Here is a 19,708-nt window from a genome sequence, read left to right on the forward strand (position 1 = left end):
CAGTGTAATGCTGCCTGTTGAGTGAGGCTGGCCATGCTGACTTAGAAGCAATGGGACGTCACCTCTCAGATAGGTTGTAAAAAGACTATGGCTTTCTTGAGTCACTCACCCTGCAATGTGGCTTATGTGGGACCGAGAAGGCCTGCCAGCCATGGGGGAAGGGAGCCTGGAAGCAGCAGACCCAGCCAAGCTCTTCCTGGATTTCTGACCCCTTAGAATCTATGAAAGAGTAAGTGTTTGTTTTAAACCACTAAGTTTTAGAGTAATTTGTGATGCGCAGTAAGTAATATAGTTCTTATTACTTAAATCATTAAACATGATGGCACTGTTTCCTGGTTAAACAGACTACATGGTTTATGCTTTATCGTATTCAGTGTCCAGTGGGGCTAGGGCATATTACAGAATTGATTTGTTTTCACCATTTAAGAGAGTTTGATTTTTTTTTTTAAGTATAAAATGTTAAATACAACTCTTAAGGGGTGGAATCTGTAGATATCAAGGTGTTAAGTTTGACATTTCGTTTCAGTAGTTACATTTCGTTTCAGTAGTTACATGATTTGTCTGGTAAGGTAAACATGAAACATGTCTCTGGCAAATGTAGTCAAGAATTTTCTTCAGGGCTGACTTATGTATTTAAGTTCATTTGACACATGGATATATGTATTATACATACATAATACATATTACAAACCTACCACAAAACCTGATAAAGGAAAACCTAACACAAAATCTCAAAAAGGAAAAAATATCCAGCCTAGTCATAATCCTTGTAATACATTTGTAGATACTAATATGACTTTAAATCAATTACATATACTTATATATAATATACAACATATTGTCTATGTAAATAACTAGGGATTAGAATGAAAAAGTGCAGTACATGTAAGACATAGTTGTCTAGGCATGTCATGGCACGATATTTTCACTGTAGGTAGGTAGATTTCTTACTTCAGCCCTAGTAATTGATCTGATACATGTATGCTGCTACAGAAGAGTCCATTGGATCCCCTCTTTCGCTTAGTTTTGTTTCTCTGGACAGTTTCCATGTACCTGGGATAGGTGTTATGTTCAGAAGGCTGTTGGGAAGATCTCAGTGTAGATCAGGCTGGCCGATACCACTTCTCTTGTGTATGATGAGCAGCTATCTTATAAGATAATTATTTAGATTCTGAATGTCTTCCTTCTTGGGTCACTTTTGTGTGACCTAGGTTGTCTAGACCACAGAACACACTTATCACTAGGCATCAGCTGGCTGTTTTCCCACTTTGTGCTGTGCAGCATCCTCCTACCCTGGCCAGGAACTGTAGGGATGTTGTGTAGACCTTCTCACCTCAGCTGCGTCATTGACTAAGACATTGGGCGTGCTGAAATAAACTGTAGGTCATGTCAAGTTTCTTTGGTTTTGAACAGAAACCAATGTTGCCACCAAAAGGGAGACTCTCTCAGTGGCAGGACACTCTAGACCTGTGCCATCTAGCATTGTAGCCACTAACCACATGGATGATTTAAATTTCAATTGATCAGAATGAACTAAAAATTAAAACTTGAGCCGTACTAGTCACATTTCAAGTGTTCAGTAGCCACATGTGGCTAGTGACTTCTGTGTTACATAGTGCAAACACAAACCCTTTCCACCATCACGGAAACTTCCCCTGGAAGTTCACCTCCAGATAACCTTACCTGCAGGCCTTCATTCCAATTTACTAGCCCAGCCATTCCTTCCATTGCTCTGTTCAAGATCCACACTGAAGGAGAGTTGATTGGTCTGGCTTAAGTCATGTGCTCACGTCTTGGTCATATGGGTGTGAGAGAGGGTTGGGCAGGAGAAGCCTCCAGAGACCCCACAGAACCACCAGGGCAAGCACCTGAGTTCATAGCCTCAAGACAGCACTAAAGGGCAGAGGGGTGCACAGTGCTATTGGTGGGAGCTGGCTAAGAATGGACAGATGCACACCATGACAGTCTTTGAAAGCAAGATTTTGTGTTTGTCTGGTAGGTAACAATACATCCTTCAAAACATTTTTTAAAAAGATATCACAATGTATCAGCAAATATTTGTCTTTAAAGGTGCATGTAAACATTGAAAAATAAGCGTAATTTTGCTTTTAATGATTACGACTTTGGTGTGTCTGTTTCTCTAACAGCGTGTGGCATAATAGTTGAAAAAGCTCTCTATAATAAATATTAATGAAAGCTGTATCACAAAAGTGTTTAATTGTGGCCAGGTTGCTTAATTTGCTCTGGAGAAACATTTTTGATGTCCAGCCTTCCTTCCCCATCCCAGTCCTGATTGCTGAAGACTTCTCTACCATAATCCACAAAGAGCTCAAACTGACATAGTTCAGGCAGGTTCTGCTGGGGTTGAGCCAGCTAGGTTTTTCTCCTTACACATCCCTCTGCCTTGTGTGTGCGTGTGTGTGTGTGTGTGTGTGTGTTTTCATTGCTCTACAACAGGCCTCAAGGAATAGGAAGCATGACAACACTTTAAACATTGGTCACAAATGGCAGGATAAATATTTTTATGGTTTTTGTATGATTGTGACACAATCTAAGACTAGTAAACATGCCAGGTTTGTTCACATAGCTCACTCCTCTTTGACCCTGATGCTTTCGTTGTAAAGTGAGAGGAAGTCAATTTTGTAAGCATCAAGCCCTGATGTATGACGAAAGCTCTTGCCTAAGCTGTCTGACACAGAGTTCCACAGGAATCAGTTTGCAGCAGGCTTTATCATCCAAAGCTAGCATTGTACTGCAGTGTTTCCTCTCATGGTTCAAGGAAAAAACAACCTGAAGTGGGGCTTTCTATTTATGAGAGAAGATTTATAAGTAATTCAAAAGTGGCATTTACTTCCGGAAGTCAGAGATCACTTCTAATCATATCTGTAAATGCCCTTAATTCGGTATCCACATGACTTTTAACTTGAAAGATTTGTTATGAGCATCCCCCTTTATTGGTATGACTTCTTTCTTTGTGCCATTTTGAGAAAGGAAAAGATGAAGGCTAAAAAAAAAAAAAAAAAAAAAAAAAAAAAAAACAGAACAAAAAGCTTGGATTTTCCACCATTAAATGTTACTAAAACATACTTCATAATCCAAAGTCATAAGGTATGGTCAGTTCTTTACACATTACATTGCAATTGATTGTGAAATGTCAAATAAAGCTTGCTTTAGATTATTTTAACACATGTGAATATAAAAGGGGAAGTAACATCTATATTTTACATTATGCTGTACTTTGAGTTTAGGTCTTTTGGGCTTGGAGGAAAGGGGACGGTAGTCTCAGATTGCCGCCAACATCTCCCCATGGCATTGAAGGTTCTCATTGCTCCCAAGAAGCAGCAGGGAATACAGGAGATAACCAGATATTTTAAACATTTTACTTCTTGCCTTGTCTGGCAAAAGCTTGCTGTGCTTTAAGCCTCTGCTAATACAGGTTGCTACTTCAAAGTAAGTTGTGTTTTAAGTAGTATAATCTCAGGAGATTATTACCTAGGGAGAAAAATTCTTGACGTCTTCTCAAAAAGATGAAATGATGGAAAATTTATAAACAGTAATCTTACATTTCAGGTATATCTTTATTCTATCCAAGTGATACCTAAACATGAAGACATTTTGTTACATGATGAAAACAGTTTCGCCACTTATGGTAGTGCCTGCTAATTGCCTACCCGTTTTCATTTTCCCTTAGTGGCAAAACACTCAGCAAGGAAACTACGTTTCCCAGCCTCCTCCAGCTACACATGGCCAAGTTCTAGCCAGTGAGATGCAAACAGATACTGTTGTCCAGTACTTAGTCAGTGGCTTTGAAAATGGAGCACCTCCTTCCCATTCCCCCCTTTCCCTTCTTGCTATTTGGTTTGCAGACCTGACTGCAAGGCTTCAGCAGCCTTTTTGGACCATGAGATAATCTGAAGGACAGAAGATGCAGCCTGAGGACAGCAAATGAGAAACATTGAGGGAACCTGGTTTCTAACAGTGGTCATTTGTGAGCTTTATGCAACCCTGAAAAAACTGATCCCAAAATTTTGTTGCTGACTTCCAAGCTTTCATGAAAGTGGTTAAAGCAATAAAATTAGTATAAAGTGGACACTGAAAAGGTTGGTGATCCAGTAGCATCATGTAGTGAAGTACTGACTAGCAAAAAACTCATTCCCCATACTCACTCGGTAATGCTCATCCTCAGTGCTTGTCATTTGTTAGAAAAGAGAAGCTCTGAACCTCAAAACAAAATCTTTAAAAGAATTCAGAGCATACCATATGAAATCTTTGCTATTGTAAATAAACTCGATCATGATATGAGCAAAAGCATTACATTTAAAAATGTAGCTCCATCAAAAGGAATCAAGGTCTGAGGAGGAAAGGTATAAGATGATCTTGGAACATTTTGTGATACCAGATAACAGAAAGTTATCAATGACTATTTTGGTCATGTCAAAAGGACTTCAGAGCCAATCTAGTAAGTCCTCACTGGTCAAAGATGGGGTAGTTTGAGCATCAATAAAGATCTTAACTGCAGTGGATTGTCATACATCAAATAGGTTAAAATCTATAAGTTAATTATGATTTCCAAAGATTAAAAACTTACTGTTTAGCATTAGAGGATACTAGGGAACCACCTTGTAATTTTGAAAACTAGTGAATAAATGAAAAGAATCAACCACTTATAAACTAGAAACTCATTTTTATATTATTTACAGATCACAAGCAAAAGAAACAAAAATATCCATTTTGAGTGTTTTCATCCTCTTGTTTTGTCTGTGGCTTCAGACAGCGAGTCAGAGCCATCCGCTCCCAGGATCTTGAGTACCAACGAAAGAAATTGATTTGAGCATGAACAGTTCTTACTCCTGCCCCGGCACACAACTTTACCGCATCACCAGGGAGCAGCAGTGACTCTTGCCTCTCTGTCTCCCTGCTGTACCACCAGACTTTTCATTTGATAAGTACACAGTTTTGAAATTCTTTGTTAATTTTGCTAAGCATTATTGGCATTCATCATTTACCTATAACATAGCTTATTGTTTATTTTCATCACATTATCTGTTTAATGCCACATAGGAGGAAACATAATCCATAGCTGATAGATTCATTTTCTGCACATACACGTATCCCCTAAATAATTCATTAAGACTTCAATAAGGAGGTAATTGGTGTTTAAAATGCTAAATATTATGTAGAAATTGTAGTAGACTGTTACGTAGCAGTTTACGTTTTCTTTTTTTTTTTTTTTTTTTCCTTGCCATTTTATCAATTTGTGGGGAAATTGGTTGGAGCTTTTGGGTGGGCTAAGAATAAATTACTGTTTTTCCCATTTAAAAATGATGGGTTCTCAGCATTCAAATATTTGATTTTCAGTAGCTTTTAAAACACAGAAAATTTATTCCAGAAACCGTGAGGAGCATTATCTGTACCTTGTCTTATACTGTCCGTGAACTGAATTTTAGCAGTCTGACTGCACCTGCAGGGATCTCTTCCTCCTTCCCATTCGGCCCAGTCGCCCCACGACCTCCAGTTACGCACACCTGCTCTGTTCTGAATCCCGATTTACCTGCCTCTCACTCTGCAGCATCCTCACCTTCCAGTTCTGCTGAGACCTCACTAAGTCCTCAGGTCTGGGGACACTTTCACTCTCAGTCATTTCCCTCTTTTCCTCTCTTCTCTCCTCACACAGCCTAGATTTCATGGTTCTTTGTGATAATCACTTTCTTACAAATGATCTTAGTTACCTTCCCACTAACCTCATAGGGGAATTGTAAGGATTAAATGAGTGAATACTCTTGGAGTACTTGGGAGGATTTACATAGTGTTATTATGTAGTATCTGCTCAGTAATGTCAACAATTGCTATTACTTAGCTGTCTCCTCTCTTCTTTTACTTACCTGGCCAAGTTCCAGGCCCCACTCCCATCCCCCCAACCCCTATCACCAAGTAGCTAGAAATTGCTGGGGATGGAAAAGATAATCATGCTAACTCATCTGGTCACGTGTCTCAAATGTGTAGTTAATTTTGCCCAGCAACACTGCCATCCTTCCCTGGTGTGTTTGCTGTTCCACTTTCTGAAATGCACGTTCAGATCTCTTTCCTCTATCCACCTGTACTTCCTGATGTTCTTGGTACAAATTACAGGAAACCCTATTTCAGCTGGCTTAAACGATAAGAAAATACCCTGTAGCATCACAAGCTGTCACAAAGTAAGGCGTCTTCAGGATTGATAAGTTCAGCAGCCTCGTGCTGTCTTTCTGCTGTGCCTTCTCCAGTTTGGAGAATTTGCCCTTGCCTCCTTCCATCATGGCCACAAGATGGCTGCCATAGCTCCAAGTGTCACATGTAGAGGTGGCAGCATCCTGGAAGAAGACCTGTGTATTCCTGCATGTCTTTATTTCAGTGAAGAGTATCTTGCCTAGAAGACCCCTGCAGACAACTTTACTGAAGGAAAGGTGGGGTGAACAGTGGTAGAACAGGTGGTTTATAAAACATGGTTGACTGCAGCTGGGCAGCTGATCAGCCTCAGTGAGCACCTGTCCAGGTTTGCTGACATTTGTCTAAACACTGTCCCTAAGTGATCTTATTCAGGACCCTGGCTTTGAATGCCACCTGTATGATGCTAATCATTGGTAAACCTTATTCTCTGTGTCTAGTCTCACACATGACTGCTCCACTCTTATGTGTAAAAGATACCTTATACTTACCATGGCCAGAGCACAACTTCCCCCGCACCTCCATTCTTGTCAGTGTTCATAATATGGGACAATCACATACTCAGGCTAAAAATCTAGCCATTAGATTGACTTTCCTTTCTCCCAGCATCCATTTAACTAGCATTTCAGACAAAGCTTATTCCAAGTCCTCCACATCTCTCTCCCTACATTGCCCTATCTCAGTCCAAGCTGCCATCCTGTTATACTTGGGTGACAGCAGTAGCTGCCTTCTGGGCACCCTTCTCTAATTTTGTGTCTATCATCTCTTCTCCCCCAATCTTACACATGATCTTTTTAAAGTGCAGATCAAATTGTGTCACTTGCTGGTCAAAACCCTCCAGTGCCTTTGTGTCACTTTGCCTAGGGTACAATGTAAACTTCTACTCCGCCTACCCAAGCTCCTGTCCTGCTACTCCTCACATCCTTTCCTCTGAGCCACAGTGGTCTCCTTCCTCTTCAATGGGCCATACTCTGCCTCACCTTTGCGTCTTTGTACCAGCTGAGCTCATCCCTGGGTGTTCTTCCTGATCTTCATTTGGATGTCTGGTTATCATTCAGACATTGGCCTCGCCTTTGTCTGTTGGAGAAGCAGGCCTTCTCCAACCACCCCATCTAAATTAGTCATCTAGTGCACTGTCTGAGAACTCTTTTCCCTGCCTGAAATTCTCTGTGTAACACTCCTCACAGTCTCTTCTCTCTGGACCATTGCTTCTTGCCATTTGTCTTTGCTCCCCTTCTGCAGAATGGTAAAGGATGGTCTATCTTACTCAGCACTGTGAGTTCAGCACCTAGGACAGTGCCTGACACTTGTTAGGTTACTCAATCAATAAATTATTTATTGAACTTAAATAAGCTTTGTTTGCAAAAAGTAAAACAGATAAACTCCCATTCAGTTTCATCTGACTTTTTAAAGAGAAAACTAGTAGTTTATTATTGTATCATTCATCTTTTTGGAGAGTAAGCAGTAGAAATTGACTCTGGCTACCCAAATTGAAAGGAAATTTATTGTAAGCCTCCTGAAATCAGTAGATGGATAGAGATTGAAGCTGCCTGTCCAACCTCAGGCTGGCATCACTTGTTATTGATCCTTGTAGCCAAGGATAATTATTTCGAAATGGTTATATAATCTTCTTCATTTTTTCCTCGAAAAACCTTTGTCTTCCTTTATCTCCCTGAATATACACATCGTTTATGGCATGTGCATTCCCATTGCAATGCTTTATTCTCAGATTTCTTTCAGAGGCCCTCTTTCTGTTTTTTATTTAGGTGGACAAGCTCAAATCTTCATTGAAGAATGACAGTCCTATACCACTGTTTCTCAGAAGACGCTCTCAGATGCCCAGTGGCTTCTTGTCCCCCTCAGAGTAAACCCCAGGTCCTTTTGGGCCCATGGGACCCACAGGATCTGCCCGTGCTGTGCATTTCAGCCACACGGGACCTCCTTGTGCTCCACAAGTGAATCAGATGCAATTCCCACAAGACCTGTGCCCTACATGTTCCTCCTGGAGATGCATTCCCCAGACCTGTGTGGGAATCTTTGCTTCCTCCTGCTCAGTTGCAGTGTCACCTGCTCAGAGCCCTTCCCTGGCCATCCTGTCTTAACTGTGCCCATCCCCACTCCGTCTCCCCCTGCTTTCTTACTCTGTGTGTATTTCTTTCTTTGTTGCAGGGCTTCCCATGACAGTGCTGAACGCCAGGGGCCAGGGGCTTTGTTTTGTTCATGGATGTATCCATGTACCAAAACAGGGTCCCTCCGTAGTGATGCTTCAATGAGTGAACATTGACAGTGAGATGACAACAAATGGGTTGTCATCTGTGAAATTAGTTTTAAAGGAGGAATTCCAAAATGGTCCTAAACAACAAGTAGACAGCATGTGAGGTGATGATTGCAATTACTTATTTGGTTATGTAAATTCTGTTGCTGTAATTTAAGAGAATTATGTCTCCACCTCCTGTTTTAGAGCTGTGGGTTAGTAGATTCTGCTAACTTTTCAGAGGAATGTTGGAGCCTATTGGAAATGCAGAACCTTTGGTTCACCTCATACCCACTGAATCAGAACCTCCAAGTTGACAGACAAAGCCAAGGCAAAAGCCTTAGAAATCCCCTTGTGTTTTCTAAGCATTCACGCATTAGAAAGGGAAGGGCAGTGGCCAAGGCAATTTCTTTCTTTATAGCATAGTAATGCGGCTTTGGAACTCAGTTTCTGCTTGCTGATCTGGACATATTGTCATGTAGGTACACGTAACTTCACATAGTACCTTTGGCTGGTGGAGTGTTGAAATGACAGAAATATTATACTTGCTTTTCTGTGGAAGGAAAAGTGCTATAAATTTACTGCCCCTCGGAAGGTTTGAGGCACTTGTTTTTTAAAATTTATTTTTAACTGACAAATAATTGTATATTTATGGGTACAATGTGATAATTTTGTTCTTGTTTTTATATTTTGGAGACAGATCTCGCTCTGTCACCCAGGCTGGACTGCAGTACACAATCATAGCTCACTGTAGCGTCTCATCCTAGGCTCAAATGATCCTCCTGCATCAGCCTCCTTAGTTAGCATGCGATGCCTGGCTGATTTTGAATCTCTGTGTGTGGTAGAGATGGAGTCTTGCTATGTTGGCCTGGCTGGTCTCAAACTCCTGGGCTCAAGCTGTCCCCCCGCCCCAGCCTCCTAAAGTGCTGTGATTACAGGTGTGAGCCACCACCATGCCTGGCCATGGTATATTGATCTATGTAAACATTGTAGAAAGAGTCAGTCAAGCTAAGTAACATATCCACTACTTCACCAACTTATCTTTTTTTGTGTGGTGAGAACATTCAAGGTCATACACTACATACTATTATTAACTGTGGTCGCTGTGAGATCTTTGTTTTTAGTGGAAGCCTTGTGAGCTATCCTGGAATTCTCAGTTTAGCTTCATATTTCTCCTCATACCCAGTAGTACCATGGAGTACCTGCAGGAGTGTCCTGGGAATGTGTTACTTGCTGATATCGTAATCCCTGAGTATATGGCTCTAGCCCAGGGAGCCTCAGAGCAGATCCTGACCAGGAATCAGGGCTCTGTGTTGGAAGCTGTTGGGATAGACAGTGTGAGTTTGAATAGTTTTATAGACCTCTGTCACCTTGAATGCATTAGGGCTGCTTGTCAGACTGAAACAATTATAATTTCACGAAGGACAATCCTATTTTTTAATTCCACTGCTTAATTTCATCAGTTACCAAGACTGTTTAGGAATCCTGAATTCAGATGCCTAAGGGAACTAGCAGATTATATGATCTAATCTAATGAAGCAAGCCTGGTGTAAACAATCAACTGACAGAAATAGGATACACTGTCTTCACTTTTACCTAACTCTGAGTTAATATTGGAGTTTGATATTCAGAATTAAGAAAAGGTGAATTTTCAATTTTTTTTCTAGTTCTCTTCTTTACATTTGGAGCTTACAGTCTGATGCCAGGCATGGCGTGCTAACTAGGGAGGCTGAGGCAGGAGGATCATTTGAGCCTAGGAGGTGGATGCTACAGTGAGCTATAATTGCACCAAGATTTCAGTGGCACATCTCGTCTTTTGGATTGGGATGTTTTTCTGCCCTACTTGACTTCCTTAACCAGCAAGAGTACTGAGTTTCATTTAGTTTAATTACAGAAAATGCCTGTTAGTAAATTTAAGTACTTTCAAGCTGGAAAAGAATGTGGGCATAAAAAGTTTTGCCATTTGGGGTAACTATTCCTAAGATATTTGTAAAAATCTTAGATTCCATGTCAATCATGTTTAGTTGTCCAATATTGCATTGTAACTTCCATTTGTAAAGTTCTTTGCTCATGGTATTTTTAGTAATTGAGAAAGGCAAACTGAACAGATTATATCATTTTTATAAAATTTGAAATCATGAATTTTGTATGCCTGAGGGGTGGAGGGGACAGTTTACTTTCAGTTCCGCACATGTAAAAATATATATAATTCAGGCCATCAGTCTTAGATTTCTGCAAACCGAGATAATTTCTTGCCAAACAAATGTTCCACAAGTTAAAATTTCAGTGGGAATGAGTGAATGAAATCATGTATTTGTGTAATCATTTAAGAACGTCCCTTTCAAGAAGTGGTGTCGGGAATACTTTATACCCTATGCAAAAATTAACACAAAACTGATCAAAGACCGTAGCATAAGAACTAAAAGTATACAACTCTTAGAAGAAAGCATAAAGAAAAAGCTTTATAACATTGGATTTGGCAATCATTTCTTGGATATGACACTGGTAACACAGGCAACAAGAGAAAAAAAGAGGTAAATTGGACCAAAATTAAAAGACTTTTATGCATCAGACACTATCAACAGAGTGAAAAGGCAACCCATGGGATGGGAGAAAATATTTGCAAGTCTGTATCTGATAAAGGATTAATATCCAGAATGTATAAAGAACTCCTATAACTCAACAAATGAAACAACTCAAGACGCAAATTAAAAATAGGCAAAGAACTTTAAATAGACATTTCTCCAAAGACGATATATGGATGGCCAATAAGCACATGAAAACTTGCTGTTTGTCACTAGTCATTAGGGAAAAGCATCACTACTCACAATGAAATTGTTACCAAAACACCAGGGGTTTGGTCTAGATCTCCTGCTCACCGCACGGAAAGCCCATCACTGTCACGACAAGTACTGCCAAGGAAGAAGGCTTTAATTGGATGCTGCTGCTGAGATGGAAGCTCAGCCTCAAATGCATCTCCCTAACCCACTAAAACCAGGGGTTTTTATAGCAGGGAAGAAATGTAACAATGTGTAAGAAAACAAGAACTAGGGAGGGGCAGGGAGTCATCTGGTGTGGTGATCTGCTGAGTTTGGTTCTTTGATACTTTCCTTTGAAAGGCCTGAAGGTCCTTCTCTGGGGAAGAAACTCAAAACAGATACAAGTTTCAAGCTTTAACAGCAGAAGGGTCAATTTCTTTGTTTATCCAAAAAGAACTGTCTATGGGACTATTGGGCAGGTTTCAAAATGCTACTGCGCACCCATTAGGATGGCTACTATAAAAAAAAAATAGTAAGTGTTGGTGAGGGTGTAGAGAAATTGGAATTCTTGTTCTCTATTGGTAGGAATGCAAAATGGTTTGGTGACCATGGAAAACATTATGGTGATTTCTCAAAAAATTAAACTAGAATTACTGTATGATCCAGCAGTCCCAGTCTGTGTATATTGAAAGCAGAATTGAAAGCAGGGTCTTGAAGAGGTATTTGTGTATCCATGTTCATAGCAGCATTATTCACAATAGCCAAAAGGTAAAGCAACCCAGGAATCCTTCCAGGGATGAATGGGTAAGCAAAGTGTGGTATATATGTACAAAGGAATGTTATTCAGCCTTAAAAAGGCATGGATTTCTGACACATGCTGCCACAGAGGTGAATCTGAGGACATTATGCTTAGTGAACAGCTGAATCACAAAAAGACAAATACTGAATGATTCCATTTATATGAGGCAATAAAGTAGATGGCTTGTGATGTCATCCGAAAAGGTCAAGTCCTGGATGCAGCGTTAGAGGGTGAGCCACGCTGAGGGTTTTCGCCTGGTTCCTGTGATGCATCGGTTTCAGTGAGTCAGAAAGGTAGCTCTCTTCTGCACCATACCTCTAGCCTCCATGGCAGGCCCGCCAGCCATCTGTTGTGTTGTGCATCCAGCTTAGGAAACAAAGCATCCAGCTGTCTGCACCTCAGCTTAAGGGACTGGGTCTTTTTCATAGTGTTAGTTACCGCCTACATGACCGTTACTCTGTTAAGTTTCTGCAAAAATCCTCATACCTCAGAATCATACTATAAATGGAACAATATGATGAACGAGTGTGAGCTTCAGGGACTTGGAAAATGTTTATGTTGAATAAAAAGTGTGACATTAACAATGTGGGTCACATTTGTTAATTTTGACCAGTCTACATTAAACTTTTCATAGAACAAGAAAAAGAACCATTTCCTAATACGCTTATCATGAATAATATATATTCGTTAAGTTCTTCAGTCTCATCAAAATTCTCGTCAGCTCCATGAGTAAATATAGTTATCTGAGTTATATTTATATCTGTGTTCTAATCAGCTGCCATTGGAAGCACCATAAATAGCTTGTCTTTTCCCTGCAGCTTATACCATAAGTTCTCAGACCTATCTTTACTACACTGAGCAACATCATTGTCGAAAGTTAAATTTAAATTTGTCAATGCTTCATTGTCTTCAGACACATATTTTCTTCTGTATCGAGTAAGCACCTGTATAAACTCACCATCTCTAACTACTTGGGCAGCTTAAACATGTAATAACTGCATTTTGCAGTGACATTATTGTATTTGTTTGAAAACAATCTGTATTGAAAATATGAGTCCTTTTGCAATTCATTCAGGGTTTCTTTTTCTAAATGTTACCTGTTTTCTAAATATTAGTTATGGTTCTTAATATGGTTTGCTTAATAATGGCATCTTAAGCTCTGTTCTGCCAGCTGAGGCATACTTTATTAAACGTGTGCCTTCTTGTGGTCTTTCATTTTTTTCCACTTTTCATAGAGATGTGAACAAGAAATGATTTTGCTTTCCTTTAAAGGAAAAGTACTGGAGTAACGCTTTCTGGAGCATTGCAGTAATGGAGGGTGGTGGACACTGGCACATGAAAAAATGTTGTGTCTAAAAGGCACAGCTGCAGTTGATACAGGTGGAAGTTGGTTTTTTAGATAAAATCGCTCATCTAGTTTTAAATGTTGCTAACTAATGCAGAAAGAAAAGTTTTGAATTTTGTAGGCCAAGTGAAGTCCAGTGAGTGAGCTTGTGTAGATGGCGGGCATCAGTTTGCTTTTCCTGCTCTGCAAGGGGGCAGTCCGCTGCTCCTCTGCTTCCTGGCACAGCCGTTGATAGGTGAGATTTAGGTGAACACTGATGTTGAAGCTGTTTTCATATTCTTCTTGGTAGACATTGAGGCTAGACCTGTGTTACCTGCTTTTGCCCAGCTTTGTGTTTAATGAGATCCCGTCCTCATCACTGGAAGATGCTGTAGTGAATACTTACATGGATCTAGTGAGTTAGGCCATCTTCAGCAAAATAGGCATCTTTTGCGGCAGAACTGTTTTGACCTAGGTTTACCCTAAATCCTACTAATATACCCACTGTGTTCCCTTGGAGTTGAAGAGTTAATCAACTCCTGAAGTCCCTAAAGTGGTAAGTGGCAACGTCAAAACTAAATGCATGGCTTCTGACTCCACACACAGTGGATTTTCCTCACCAACTGGAAAAGGGTGTGTTTATGTGAGAGAGCATCTCTGAGAGAAGAGCTAACAGAGATGACCAGAACTTGCACTGAGAAAAAAACTACCAGCAGGACAAAGCCTGTTTTCATGAGTCATTGTCTGGTTTTATTTCTAAATTAAAATTTGTTTACAGTGTATTTACCATAAAGGATTCTTTAAAAAAAAAAAAAAATGAGTTGAATGTCTCACAATGTGTTAAGATTTATTTAAGCTGAAAGAAGAATGCCAAGCTTGGTGGAACTCTGCCTTTCTAGTCAGTGGACTTACTGGCTGGCACTGCCTGTCCACTGCTGTTCACCTGATGGTTACTGACGTGGTGATGACTGTGGATTGGACTCAGAGTATGTCAGAGAGGTTGCAGGTGATAGTGCCAAAATCACTTAATAAGGATGTAAGGTTCTCAAGTCCTTTTTTGGTGTTACTAGTTTTATAAGGGAATTAAGAAATTAGATTCTGTTCGGAAGTAGTTTTCCAGCTACTAATTTTAATATATAAACTTCTGGCCCTGGTTTATTTTTATAAATGAAGATACGAAACACTGAAGTGTTGAAACTAACAGGTATCAAATCATTGCCTTTTCTCTCTCCTTCACCCCTCAGGGGGAACACAGCGATTGCCGCGCGCCATTGGAATGTCCCTGGCCAAGGAGCTCATATTCTCTGCGCGAGTCCTCGATGGCCAAGAAGCCAAAGCAGTGGGCTTAATCAGCCACGTTCTGGAACAGAACCAGGAGGGAGATGCTGCCTACAGAAAGGCCCTGGACCTGGCCAGAGAGTTTTTACCTCAGGTATTTCTCATTAGAGTTTATTTTTTCTCATTTTAGGAAACTTTACAACACTTTGACTAAAACAGCAGTCATCTTGCCTACTGAAGAAGTCCCTGGCTTGCTTCCGAGTAAAGGGGTGCATGGGCTGTGTAAAACTAGAGCGGTTACACGAGATAAACACTACGATCCTGTGGAATTCCGATGAGGCTTTAAAGATGCTCCAAGGGTCTTCTCGTAGCCACACTTTGATAAAATATCCCTTGACAACATTTATCACGTGTGCACAACTTCCTAGCCAGGTGTTTTAATGTGCTCACCAGCTGAACGCTCTAACGGAAGCCGTAGCCATGGAGAGAAAGAGTGATAGGGCTGGCTGTCCCACTGGGCCACCCCAAGTCAAAATACATTGAAATATGCTGTTTTCTAGTAAGATACCATAGTCTGTTGTGCCACAGTGGACTTTCATTGCAGTGGCTTCACTTGAAAAGTGAAGAGCCTGCTTGAAAAGCAGTAGTTGTTTGTCTTTGTGTGTGTGTGTGCTTATGGTGGTGTAGGCATCGTTTTCACTCTGTTGTGCTTGCCCACAAGTACACTTTCAAAATCTAGAACACAACGCGTATGGCTGACTCCGGAGTGGTATCAGTGGCCGTGCGCTGACAGTCCTCTTTTAAGCTTTTTGTCACCCATTCAGATATATTTTTCAAATACGCCTTTGGTCTGAAATCACAAGATTAAAGGGCTTTAAATTGAGAGAAAGGGTCTTCTTTTGTGGTGTAAGTAGTAGTGATCTTTCTTTATTCCTGTGGAATTTGAAGTTTTATAACCCCCTAACCATTTCTGGAGTCAAAATAGTTTTTCTCTCTAACTCAGGGTTGCTTGACTCAAACAGAATTCATAACCTTTTTGTGTGCTGTGGATCTTTTTGGGAATGCCATGAGATTCCAAATTCATGCATTTGAATCTTTTAAAAAATGCATGAATGTTCACATTTGTTCAGAGTCTTGCATCCAGTTTCAGAAAGTATTCTTGGCACTCAGCACAGGAGCCTTTGCTGACAAACCAGGCCCCACTCTGCTGGTATGCACCTGCTGAATCAGTTTTTAAAACCACACTGCCTGGCATTGACGCTCTGGTCCTTCTTAATTAACTTAGGAGCTCTTAGCTCTTTTAGGGAAGGACCGTTACATAATTTATTCCCCATATAAGGTAATGCAGAGCCATACATTCAGTAGATGCTCAATGTGTATTTGTTGGATTGATAGAAAGCAAATAAAAAAAGATTTTTGCCTTAAAAAGAAAAGATTCTCACTACAAACTTATTTATTCTCCCCGGATATAGAGAAATCTCTACCTAAAGAGAAATTAAAGGTACAAGTATCAGGAGAGTAATAATTTGACTGAATATTGGTGTTATAACTTAGCTTGGCTTAAAACTTTATGACCAAAACGTATCTCAGTTGAAAGAAAGGGGTGTGTTTAAGAAAGGTTATGGCGGAATTCCAGTTCTGATGATCTGCAGAGCCTGCTCCTGGCCTCTTGACATGGACGTTCAGTTCTCTGCTTCAGGGCTCCCTATAGGCAGCTTATTATCCCCTTAGGGCCTGACTTGCTCTCTCTCCCATGATGCTCCTGTGACCACCATGCAGCAAATGCCACCACCATCCACACACCGCCCCGCCTGAGAACGTGAGCACCGTCCTCCCCTCTGCTCCCTCCTTCCACTCCCAGTGTGTCGAGCCGCATCCCACTGTGTGGTCACCCAGCCGTCATCACAGTCCCTGCGCATGTGCCTTTGTCACCTTTCATTTGAAGGACACTCCTTCAGAATGTTGATTGTTAAAATTAATTTTCCTCCAGGTCAAATGTATAAGCAGATGTGGAGTTACTTCAGAAAATATGTGACTGCAAAATTATGTGCACAAGTTACCAAATGAAGTTTGAGTGGAATCATCTTTATTTTTATGTTTGTTACTTTGTTGCCAAATGATTAGTCCTCCAGGTAACTGAAAGCTTCTGTAAAATTAGTATTTCTAGGTGATACCTGTATTATATATTACTTCCATTTATCTGAGAAAAAAAGGCTTGTAAAGGAGAAAAGGCATTGGTTTTATGTTTTAAAGGGGGAAACATTAAATCAAGCACTGTCTCTAATAGCATTTTGAATTTTCCTGTTTTTCTCATGGTTTTCTAAACCTTACTTCCCAAAGTATGGTCTGTGGACCAGCAGCCTGGGCATCTCCTGGCAGCTTGTTAGACGTGCAGAATGTCAGGCCCATCTCAGACCCACTGAGTCCACATCTGCATTTCCACAAGAAGGATGGGGATTTGTGTGCATCTCTAGGAGTTTGACAAGCACCTTTTCTTGGTCAGTTGACGACGAAAATGGAAAAATTAGAGGAGCACACCGTTTAATGAAATGGATTGATTATGATGAAAAAAAATGGTATTGGTGTCTACCACACAGGCAAATCACAATGGGAAGAATTATCAATAAGATACTTGTCTACCAAGTATATCCTTGGAAATTGTGGCCTTTGAAAAAGATTTGTAAACATGATTTGGAAGAAAATTTAGATAGGTCAAATTTAATAATAGAAACTCCTTGATAGGAAAACATGTCTTTTCATGCATTCATCCATGTCACCATCCAAGAGTCCTTTGCTGTGCTTGTTGTTTAGAGACTACCTTGTGTTTTAATTCAAAAGAGCATTCAGTTCAAAATATAGCATTGGATGCACATTCATCACCCATAAACAGGATTTAGGACTTTAAAATGTGATCAAATAATGAAATTCCATCTGAGGTAGGATAGCTTGGTAAGAGTTTGGCTTCTGCAAGTCACAGGTAACATTTTCCTTCTCACAGCAGATATCCAGTTCGTTCCTCAGTGACTCTCCTACATCCTGAAAGACTTATGTAGACTTCAATTTTATTTGTGCTGTGGGAGCACTGCTTAGAGGACACTCTTGATTAATCCACCATCATTACTATTAGTTATCAAGGCTAACGGAGGAAAGATAGAGAGCCAGTGTCTGAAAGAGATGATATCAGAACCCTACCTTAATCAATAGCAACAGCCTCATCTCCAGCCCAAGCTTCTGTGAAAACCCCTAACTGGTATGGTACTGAGGCGAAGACCTTACCTCCTTTTCCTTCCTCTACTTAACTTCTAGGAAGTGTTGCTGAAGAACAGCAAGCTCACAGCTGGACACGCACTACCTGCTCACCTTTAAGGATCCGGAGTTTGCAGCATAACAGAACATTGTGGAATCTAAATAATGTGCTGATGCAATTGTTGCAGTTGCTCTTTAATTACAGCCTTGCAAGGCTCAGAAAATTTTCCGTCTAGTGTCTGACAGCCATTGCTGGCTGTGCCATGGATCCAGTGGTGGGAATTCTGAATTTTACTGAGATACACAACATAATTTGCATAAATAATAATTAAAGTCTCTTTCTTTAATTTGAATTTTAGGGACCTGTTGCAATGAGAGTGGCAAAATTAGCAATTAATCAAGGGATGGAGGTAGGTTCCTTAATGCTTGAGTTTGTTTTGGAAATGGAGAGTGGAGATTTAATTTAAATGAACCATGTTTAGACTTCCACGTTTTTTTTTAAGTTCTAAAATATGGTTGTTTAAATGCTACTATTACTGAAAGCTACTGAAGTTCCTTGCAGCTACGTCATTTATTTCATTCTTACGGTTATTGCTAATTCAGTATCATAAGCACAGAATTCAGTAATTTTATCAGTGCCCTGAAGCTTATGACATGCTCATTACTTTTGCCGTCGAGTTAGTAGACAGATTTATTGGCTAGTAGTTCATAGAAAACCAGAGGCACAGGGCATTCTGTGTATTTTTAGCATCGGTATTATATTACGTAAAACATTCCAAGGAGAACTCCTAGCTCTCTCTACCTTTGCTTCTCAGTGTGCCTTCTGCAGGGAGGCCCACGCAATGCAAGGTGAATCCATTGTGTGTCCTGCGGGTACCCCAGGGAGATGACTCCAAAAGAGTGGAGGTCCCAGGCCAGGGAGGAGGAGATGGTGCACATACCCATTTATTGGACTTTTCATGGCAGTTGTTAAATTTTGGTAAAATTATGGGTATTTTGAAGAAAAGTGCTTCCTTCTTGCAGACTGAGTAACCTCCATATCTTCCTGGGCTGTATAGCAGTAAAAAGAGATGGACTTTATTAGCAGTAAATACAGTTTCATAAATTTGCAAAAGTATTTGGTTTATTTAAATATTTACATAATGGTAGCAATACTAATAGCAAATATCTTATATAGCCCTTACTATGTACTAAGCATCGTGAGTGTGTGTGTATGTGTGTGTGTGTGTGTGTGTGTGTGTGTGTGTGTTGCGATATAAAGGCCTCACCTGGATTAACTCATTTAATCCTCACAATTCTCGCATTGGGTGAGCATTATAATTAGCTCCTGTTCAGACATGCCTCTTTGAAGCACAGAGAGGTTAAATAACTTCCCCAAGTAACTCAGCTCCCAAGTGACGGAGTCCGGACGAACCCAGGAAGCCTGGTTCTGAGTCTCATGTTGGTCACACTCTGTCTGCTGAACTGTATCAAAGGATTGGGGGCTTTGGGGGTAGGGTTATTCAGTTTGAATTTCTGTTGACTGTACCATATTTTACAAAGTTATTTCTGCTGAAATGGATTATGTTTTTATTCTTAGGTCGATTTAGTAACAGGGTTAGCCATAGAAGAAGCTTGTTATGCTCAGGTATGTAATACAATCACAGATTCAATGAGGATGACCCTTACAAATTGTATTTACCTTTTGTATAATTCAAATGAATTTCACTGAGCAAGATTACCCTTGTGCCCATTCCAAAATCATACAAATGGGTTGAAATTAGTTGTTTTTGCTATTTGTTACCAGCTGTTATGACTGATTCTGTTCCACAGGAATGTCTCTTGTCTATATAATCTGGAAAACTCTT

The 19,708-nt window shown here is 40.3% G+C and overlaps 1 protein-coding gene and 1 long non-coding RNA gene across 6 annotated transcripts in view; one reads left to right on the forward strand and one right to left on the reverse strand.

The window, feature by feature from the left end:
- LOC105498828 (AU RNA binding methylglutaconyl-CoA hydratase) overlaps positions 1-19,708 on the forward strand; it is a 155,935-nt gene that overhangs the window by 124,173 nt on the left and 12,054 nt on the right. For 4 of the 5 annotated variants that reach the window (XM_011771177.2, XM_011771178.3, XM_011771180.3 and 1 more), the window contains 3 exons: positions 14,582-14,769; positions 18,221-18,271; positions 19,441-19,488. In XM_011771177.2, the coding sequence (XP_011769479.2) occupies positions 14,582-14,769; positions 18,221-18,271; positions 19,441-19,488 (287 nt within the window). The other variant, XM_011771179.2, reaches the window with a different exon arrangement.
- The window catches only part of LOC139358080 (uncharacterized), a 35,668-nt gene that overhangs the window by 10,604 nt on the left and 5,356 nt on the right, over positions 1-19,708 (reverse strand). The window lies entirely within an intron of this gene.

The sequence above is a fragment of the Macaca nemestrina genome, chromosome 14 (assembly GCF_043159975.1).
Source record: "Macaca nemestrina isolate mMacNem1 chromosome 14, mMacNem.hap1, whole genome shotgun sequence".
Taxonomy (NCBI): domain Eukaryota; kingdom Metazoa; phylum Chordata; class Mammalia; order Primates; family Cercopithecidae; genus Macaca; species Macaca nemestrina.